The following is an 8,971-nucleotide window of genomic DNA, read 5'->3' as shown; positions in this document are numbered from 1 at the left end:
ATAGTGAGAGCAACCATAGCCTTACCATTAAATAGTTTTTTAAAAAAGGCAACATAAACTAATTCTGTGGGTGCCAGCTCTCACAATTTATCACTGTCACGTTAGCTGTGTGTTCGCAGTGATCTTGAGGCCAGTTCCCAAATGTTTTGGTTAATTTGTGTTTCTTGACAGCCTTTGGAATGACTTCTATGTTGCCTCCCCAGAAAAACATTCCCACGTGGTTTTCGGCCACTTATGAGTGATGGTGCTTTAGCTTCAGAACATTAATGCATCAGAAATATGCAGCATCATCTGTCATAAACAATCCATAATCAGGCTATTCCCGTTGTGTTACCAATGTATTCCGGCCATCAGAGTCATGATCACTTTGTACAAGCTAATTTAATCATTAAATCATATCGGTTTTTCCATTTTATAAGGCTTGAATGAGGTTTAAACTGGTAGAAAGGGTGGTCCTTGCAGAGAGATGACAGATGGTCATTTTTTTAAAACTAGTTAATGTTCACGTATTTTTCCATCAAATTCACTAAGCCTCTGTATTCATGGAGACTTACCACAGGTTTTAATAGCTTATTATAAAACTAGTGACTTGCTTCTCTCTCAAAACTTGCATAGGTCTGATGTGTTTTTTGCTGCCATTGTGGTTCTCTCTTTACGTTTTTTTCTTTTTCCTTTGATTTAGGTTTCCATTACCCTTTTGAAAAGATGGGAAATGCAGAAAGCAACACCTATCAGAACTACCTTTCCAGATTTATTCCTGAGGAGCAGGCTGACATCGATGGGGTGTTTGATACCTTGTCCGGATCAAGTGGCACAGCAGGAGAGAAAAATGGAAAAGCTATGAAAAAAACTGTGACTCTGACAGCACTACAGGCAAGAAAATCTATTGCATATGTAATGTAGTGTATAGAGCCTAATTCCAAAAAGGAATGAGAGATGTGCCAGTAGATGCTTCTGTGGAGTTGTTTGTTGCAGTTGAATAGCTAATAATATCTATTTTTGCCTGATGTTTTAAGGTGAATAATAGCTATTGAATTCAAATTAATCTCTCTCTTAAATTGCAAAAACGAAAATATCTTTACAGAAACTAGAAAATAGAGTGGTCTTCCCCCGCGAAGTCCCTAGTATGTGATTGTTTACAGGTTTTCTTGCAAAGGTGTCACAAATTCCATTTGTATTTGATTGTATTTTTCTTGGTTGCGTCCCTGTTTTTAGTCTTTTCACCTGTATCATAAGGAGAGAATTCATTTTACTTGATTAAGTGTCAGCTCCCCGTTTATTTAATTAACATATATTATGCTCTCTGATTAACTTTGCATTCATTTTCTAATCAAGAAAGAAGAAAATGATTCATTGTAATGTTTGAAATCTTCAGTTAGACCAGAATCAAAGTGACCAAATGAATGCAATATTAAAAGTGATTTTTATATACACTGCACAATTAAATTTAAACTCCTTGAAAGAGGCAGGAAGTTTTAGGGCACTATTACATTTGCCTAGAGCAAGCATTCGCCTTGCTCCAGCCTAGCTTTTTGTGAGCTCTCCCAGTTTGGAAACAGCTGCTGTCCAGCCCTCCAGTCCTAACAGCTCTACAACTGTGAACTTCTGCACAGTTGGGACCTGGAATAACTTCTCTTTCAAGCTTCGCCCCTAGCTTGAAGTGACACTTGATGAACCTTTTCCTTTTCCCCTCCTGCCCTTTTACTTTGCCTACTTAAACGAGAATCTGTTAAAAGACTATTTGTATGTGCCTAATTCCTTAGCCCAGTATTCCAGTGAAGCACCTGCGTAGTCTGTGTCGGTCCTCATGCCTGAGCTAGGTGCCTGGGTGATGGATTTAATCCAGCAACAATCCGATAGCAAGGGCACCATTCCCGAGCTCTGCTTGGGCTCTCACTTCCCGACAGGGAAGCTGCCTGGCTTCTGGAGCGGAGTGTGGATGCATTGCATGGCCTGGGCAGCAGGCAAAGCAGGAATCTCTGGGTACATACTCCCTTGAAGCCATTTGAGACAAGGATTTTAAAATGCCAGAGGGGTGAGTTTGTTAGATGCTTGTTAAATCCTCCCCTTTTGCAGTCCTTCCCTCCCCACACTGAATCTATTCCCTGGAATAGCACTGAGCACAACAGGACAGTGCAGCAAAGCTGGCAGAGGGGAAAACACAGGGAGCAGGCAGGTAATACTGCAGAGTGAATCGAAAGGCCCTGACATGCAGTGCACATAATGATTTTCCCTGCTGCTTGTCTCACTTCAGGCTCGGTAGCACTTTTGGAAAGCCTCCTGAAGGCCGCTGTGCCCCCGGGGCAGCCCCTCTCAGCACAGAGCACTCTGGTCTCCGCGGCTGCCAATTCTGCTCCTGCTGAATCAATGGGAGTTTTGCCACTGACGTCAACCGAAGCAGCCAGGGGTGGGCGTATTGGATCACACCCCCTGTGCACAGCAGTGACCATCAGCGTGGGACAGGGACAGCCCTGGTGGCTTCGGGAGGAGGGAAGGGAACCAGCCGTGGGTTGGTGATAGCAGCTCCTTTGAACAGAGAGCTTTTGTGCAGGTGGAGCTCCAGGGATGTGGACCTCTGTGTATGAGTGAGGGGAAGTATTTAACACTATACTCAGTCCTCTGCACAGGGAGGGCACTACATAATCATATCCTAGTGCTTGGATGTGTTTTGAGCGTGTTATTTTTAAACACTGCAATTATGTTGAATGCTCTGAAAGTTTCCTGAATAAAGAACCCAATCTTCCCCATGGTGCTGTGGTGAATGGTGATGTATACAAGTCAGACTGCAGTTCAGAGGGCCAGTCATGCAATTTGGATGAAGAACCTTTGATTTCAACTGTCATATATAAGTCAGGTGACTTAAATTCAGTTTGATGCTTGAATTGGATGTTGCTATGCAGTGAGAAACTTTTCAAAATTGTTTCTACACGTGCATTCATGTATATGAGACTAAAGCCACCCTCATGAAAGCTTTACTTTCCATTTTTTTTTTTTAAATCTGTTAGTTCCACTACCAAAAGCGGAGTTATTATCAGTGTAACTTAATATTAAATCTTGGACTGCCAGAGTTGTAAACCTTTGCAACAGTCATCATGTAGAAATCCTCTGCTAGTATCCTGTTAATGCTTTACAGCTTTCTTTTTAAAGTTCATAGCATTTCTAGATTAACTGTGCCAATTTAAATCACTAAGTTGCATTGAAAGGGAGATACTACAAATATTTGATGCTTTTTTTTCCTCCTGGAAAACCCTTCCTTTAACAAAAGTGTGTTTCTGCTGGTAAGCATTTGGTGCATAAGCAGTATATTTTTGCAAAGATTAGCTGGAATATATTAGCTGTTCTTCATTTTTAAAACGTGTTCTTTGCTATTTTTCTACTGCTAGGCCTATATGCAGGAACCACTGCCAGAGCAAATGACCATGAGGTTGTACGACGGAATGAGAAGTGTTGACCTGACTGGGAAGTCATCTGCACCAAGGGAGCAGATTGCCAGGGAGCAGTTTGTGGTTTTTATGTCAAACCTCTTAAAAGGGAATGCAGATGAGAAGATTGCCATAATAATGAGCATGATCTCCAAGACGGAAGGGCCTGTGAAGGGCAAACAAATCCAAGAGGTAAAGGAGCAGCTAAATGTGTAAATGTGGTCCAGTGAAAGGGGCTATAGGCAGCAGGGGCTGTGGGCAGCTCATTTGAAGGTGGTCCTTGGACTATGAAATTCGGAATAGGATTTTCTGGTGTGCTTCTCCACCTCTCTGCCTCTGACTTGCTGATCTTGGACAGTGTAAGCAGATCAGGTTGGATAGGATGACCATTTTCAGGCATTTTCCATGTTGACCTGCCTGCTTTGAGGATCAGGATCTGGAATTTGGGGATCCCACTGGTGTCTTCATCTGAGGATTCACAAGCACCCTCTGAAAGGTGCAGGGAATGGCCAGAGTTCGGAGCTAGCAAAGGTTACGGTGTGATTGTCATGTGCATCCTAGAAATGAGTTAAAAACACTTTACAGAGCAGTTATGAGGCAGTGTGACTCCACGTGGGAGTGCAGCCTGACCTGAAGGGACACAGTCTGACCCCATGTTTGTGTCTTAGCTCATCCCAGCATTAGAGCTATTTAAGTTGGGCAACTGTTAACAGTGTTAAGTGCAGTCCTCTGTCACCTCACCACTCTTCCTGCTGTGGAATCACTGGGGTTGACGTGGTCCCACAGGCACAGACTAGACCTGTGAATGAAACGTAGTTTGCAAGGTGGGAATGTGGGGTCTCACAAAACATGAATTCACTGCTGGCTCCTATCACTGCAAAATTTACCCCTCCACCCATCGCTGTATTCTACAGAGATGCTTTGTCAAGTAACATGTGAAAAGTGTCTTGGAAAAGGGTGCGTTTTCAAAATTTATGACACTAGAATAGCACTTATGATCTTTCCAAGTCTTTGTAAGAAGAGGTTTCTCTCACTGGGATTACAGTATCTGTACTGCTTATCTCTATGCCCAGGAAGTGAGCAGTGGGCTTTTGTAGCTCTTAGCCATTTTATTGAAAAAAATATCCTAATAGTAATGTTTTAACCTTTTAAGTTCACAGAGCAGCTGATCACATCTCTAGTCCATGTACTGAATTACAGGAAGGAACTGAAAGGTTGGAATCTGGAGAATACTAGAGATTATGCAAGTGGAGTCAAGGCTTTGGCATCTCAGCTGCTCTCAGAGTTGAAGCTTGCAGGTAAGCGGTGCTGGTGTACTGTGTGTCCCAGAATGGCACAGAGCTTGCAGGATGGCTCGTCTCACAATGATTATGCTCTTTGGGTCATATCTGCCTTGCATGTAAATGGTGAGATCAGTATTTAAAACCTGGTGGCTTGAGAGTGATTTAGGAATTTCAGTTATTTTTACCTTTCCAGGTTCCTTACCTAAATTCCTTTGAAAAAAACAGTTTAAATGGCCATGCAAAGCTCTTTGTCAGGGAACTTTGGCTTACTTTGTGCTGTTGTGATAATAGATTTCACCATCTTGCAAAGAAAATCTCATATAATTAGGAGTTCATGTGTTTTGGACAATGGACAGTACTTGTGCCAGCTAGTTAATGTTCCCACGTGTCTTATTATTTAGATGGGAAGAAACCTGTGGGCCATGAGCTGCTGGAGGCCACTTTTGATCAAAGCATCATTGAGGACTGGGTGTACCGAGTTCCACAGATCTCAACTTTCCTCAGTGTTGTTATCAGACAAGGCTTCCAGGTCTTGCATTCAGTCTCTGACCAAGCCAACGACATAGTCAACTTGGTTCCAGGCTGCAAAGGCTTCAAAGGAAGGGGACTTACCAGTCTCTTGGACATCCCATCCATCATATACCTCAACTCCCATCTGCCTGCAGAGTTGCAACATAAGTGGCAACTTATATTTTCTTCTAGAGTTCATGGTGAAAGCTTCTCACAGTTATGTGCCCATATTGTGAACAAAGGTTCCTGCATAATGATCCTAAAGGACTCGGATGGGTTTATCTTCGGTGGATTTGCATCTCAGTCCTGGGAGGTGAAGCCCCAGTTTCAAGGCAAGGCTCGTTTTAATGCTCTTTTGCTGATATCTCATGGTTGGTGAACATTGTTTCTTCTATGCCTCTACAGAAATCCTGTGTTTAATGGATACATAATGGATTATTGTATATAACATGAATCTCATTCCCTCTAATTTAGGAGTATTTTCTTACAGAAAAAAATAACATTTGTTTTGCAAGCATGTAAAACACCTGCCACATTATTCTAAGACATGTTACTTAAGAATGTTTTTCTGCTATTTGGTAAGAAGTTTACAGAAGATTACAGGACTTACTGATCATGGAACAAATTCTCTTTTAAGTGAAAGCCATCAACCCCTGGGGTTGCATGGGTGAAAATGAAGGAAATAGAGCAGAGCAGATGAATTAGTGTTTAATTAACATGTCCAGCAGATGGCAATCTTCTATCTCAGAAACCAGTCAAACACTGGGCTAGGCCTCCTGGACTCTCCTTGCACCTTTTGTGCACTTCTGCCTTTCCTATCGTTCTAAAATTCTGTAGCAAAAGGTTCCTTTGGACAAACTGAGCTTTTTGTTCTCTTGCAAACTTAAAGGAGAGGACTCTTCTAACTCTCTGGAAAGAACTCATGCTTGTTGTCAGGAAGAAAAAATAATTGGCTCTAAATATCAATCTGTCTTGCTGAGAAACCTCACTTTTGATAAATAAAAACTCATCAGTTCTTACACTTGATCAATATTTGATGATTATTCCTTCATTATGTTAACTGGACAACATTTTATTTTTTTTACTGTTAGGGTATTTATTTACCTGTAAGGTCAGTACTGTACTGTTGCACAGTACAGGATGATCATGCCACAGGCCACTCTGAATATAAAACTGGGCGTAATGAAAACTGCTCTCTCAATCACTGAGCCCAAACGTCTGCATGTCTCTAGTGAGAGCAAAGGGAGTCCAGACTCGTATCTTATATCCTTTAAGCAGTGACACGGTGCAAGCCTGTGAGAGCTGCCCCCTCACACAGCCCTGCAGTGTCCCCGTCACGCCTCTGCCCTCGGTCACAGCCGTAGAATGCACTGATCTGTGGGGCCCTGCACAGAGTTACCCGAGAACAAACAACAGGGCTAGATCTTGGCTGGGCATCAGCACTGCCTTCCAGAGCTTGCACGTGCTGCCTTTGATTTATCCACCTCTGTTTCTGCAAGGGTTTTTTTCCTCTCCTATTTGTAGTGCAGTTACTGCTGGACCATTGTCTGACCTCAGGCTCTTTTTCTGTTTGCAGGTGACAACAAATGCTTTCTGTTTTCTGTTTTTCCCTCTCTTGCTGTGTACACATGCACTGGATACAATGACCACTACATGTATTTGAACCATGGCAAACAAACAATGCCAAATGGACTTGTAAGTACTAAGAAGTGACAGTTTGGAAATTGGATTCATGGATATATCTGAGCGTGTCCCATGTTTTTGCTTCTGCTGTTTTGAGCGGACTTATTTCACCTGTAATTTTCAGAAAAAAAAAATCTTGCTTTCTCTCTACTATTTGTGTTGCTCTCTTACTAGGAGTTTATTTATACATTTTTGCCTTAAAGTGTCTTCCATGAGCATAACATGTGAACTATGGATTGCTATGCAGACCTGCTTACAGTACTAAGAGAGAGTTTTTATTTTAGTAGTTCATATTTACACTGAAGTAGTGCATCAATTAAGACAGAATATGTTTGTATCTGAGCCAAGCAGTTGGGCTCTGTGCAGGTTAGGTCTATGGAGATTCTGGGAATATTTTTTTCTTCCAAGTTCCATTTACCCATCGGCTGTTCTTGCTGCCACACTGAAAGATTTATAAAATATGGAAGTCAGAGGAATGTAGTGTATGAGAGCTGTGCATAGTTCACTGCTGTTGTGTGATTTCAGTGGCAGGAGTTCCCCATGCTGAAATCCCCCCATGAGCTTTCCAGAAGTGGAGGATTTTCTACACAACCACAGCACACCATGGGTTCTGAACCACTTTGCAGGATTACATGCTCATAGCTCTGGGACTTGCAGCAATATAAAATAAATTTGCTCTAAAAGTAAAGTATCTCAAACTACCTTCCTCTTGAATGTAGATACTTTTCCTATGCCAAAGAGTGGCAGCTAAACCCAGTACCCCCACCTCATTTAAAATGGGACTGTTAGTCAATAAACAAAAGCCAGACAGCTAAATTTTTGGAACAAGATACAGCTGAAGTGCTTGTTCTCTGCTCTCGTTCACAGGGTATGGGTGGACAACATGATTACTTCGGGCTCTGGATAGACAGCGACTATGGGAAAGGACACAGTAAAGCAAAACCTCGGTGCACCACCTACAACAGTCCTCAGCTGTCAGCCAAAGAGCATTTTACACTGGATGCAATGGAAGTTTGGGCAGTGGGAGATATCCCAGAAAGTGCCGTGGTAGGTGGCAGAAATTGAAACTCATGAAATTGTCTCCTGCTGGAATGGGAGATGTGAATCGAAAATTCACAATGGCAATTTTCTCATTAAGCATTGTCATTGTAATGAATATATCTATAAATCTATGTTGTCTATTCAAATGACCCTTTGATGCCATATAGTTTGTAGCAAGAAAATGGCAAAACAGTAATGGCATTAATGAGGTTGCCAGCATGAAAGAACATCAGTAACTGCGGGAGAACCTAGTGAGAAGAGCAACATTTTTTTCTGAAATTCCAAAGGCCTGTCAGACCTTGAGGAGTGGTCTCTGAGAGAGGTCTCCTTGGAGGAGTTCAGTAAAACCATTAGATGTACAATCAAGTATTAGAAACTAAAGTAAAGCCTAAAGTCTGGCTTGTTCTTGGGCATTAGTAGGAGACCTCTTTCCAGTCTCCTCTGTCCCTGCAATTTATTCTCCTGTTAAACTGTCTGCTCTGCACCAGTGATTTTTCTTTTTCTTTTCATACCAAATTATTGTGTTTTCTCGAGTCAGTGGACACACAGCTGTAAATAGAAACAGAGCTAATTAATTGTTTACAAAAGTGACTGAACTTGAATCTCTTCAGAAGAAGCACTTCACATCTGTACTTGAAAGTGAGGTCAGATTAACCAGTGTGTTCTGGCTGACTAAACATGGAATATTCCGCTGTCCCCTTAGGAAAACTGTCTGCCTGGTGTTACTGAGGTGATAACATCACTGGATGGATCCCTATGAATCTAAATGCCTGCTTGGGAAGTAGGAATATTCCTAGTGACAAGCTTGCAAACCATGATACTTGTAGGCTTTTGAGTATGACTGTTGCTTGTGACTTGCTGAACATTTGTAATTACATTTAACCTGACTAGATTTTATTTTGTTTCATTCTTAAGGTGAAAAGTAAGAGCATCCTGGATGTAGATCCTGAGGCTCAAGTGTTACTGGAAATGATTGGGAGATCTCGGCAGAGTGAAGGTTTACGGGAACCCGTTGAAGATGATGATAACTGA

The 8,971-nt window shown here is 41.9% G+C and overlaps 1 protein-coding gene across 1 annotated transcript; it reads left to right on the top strand.

Moving 5' to 3' along the window:
* Positions 1-486: 486 nt before the first annotated feature.
* Positions 487-8,971, top strand: MEAK7 (MTOR associated protein MEAK7). Its single transcript, XM_010219253.2, has 7 exons — positions 487-873; positions 3,384-3,614; positions 4,576-4,720; positions 5,107-5,547; positions 6,792-6,910; positions 7,766-7,945; positions 8,855-8,971. Exons 1-7 carry the CDS (start codon positions 706-708, stop codon positions 8,969-8,971), a joined length of 1,401 nt encoding a protein of 466 aa, XP_010217555.2. The 5' UTR covers positions 487-705.

Source organism: Tinamus guttatus, unplaced genomic scaffold, assembly GCF_059628265.1.
Source record: "Tinamus guttatus ecotype Peru unplaced genomic scaffold, ASM5962826v1 Tinamus_guttatus_pri_ptg000323l, whole genome shotgun sequence".
In the NCBI taxonomy this organism is placed as follows: domain Eukaryota; kingdom Metazoa; phylum Chordata; class Aves; order Tinamiformes; family Tinamidae; genus Tinamus; species Tinamus guttatus.
Note: the sequence above shows the minus strand (reverse complement) of the source record. Positions and strands in the feature narration are given on the sequence as shown.

Coding starts and splice junctions, on each gene's coding strand:
- MEAK7 (XM_010219253.2), top strand. CDS start 706: ATGGGAAATGCAGAAAGCAACACCTATCAGAACTACCTTTCCAGATTT. Junction 874..3,383: donor TGACTCTGACAGCACTACAG/GCAAGAAAATCT, acceptor TTCTACTGCTAG/GCCTATATGCAGGAACCACT. Junction 4,721..5,106: donor CTCAGAGTTGAAGCTTGCAG/GTAAGCGGTGCT, acceptor CTTATTATTTAG/ATGGGAAGAAACCTGTGGGC.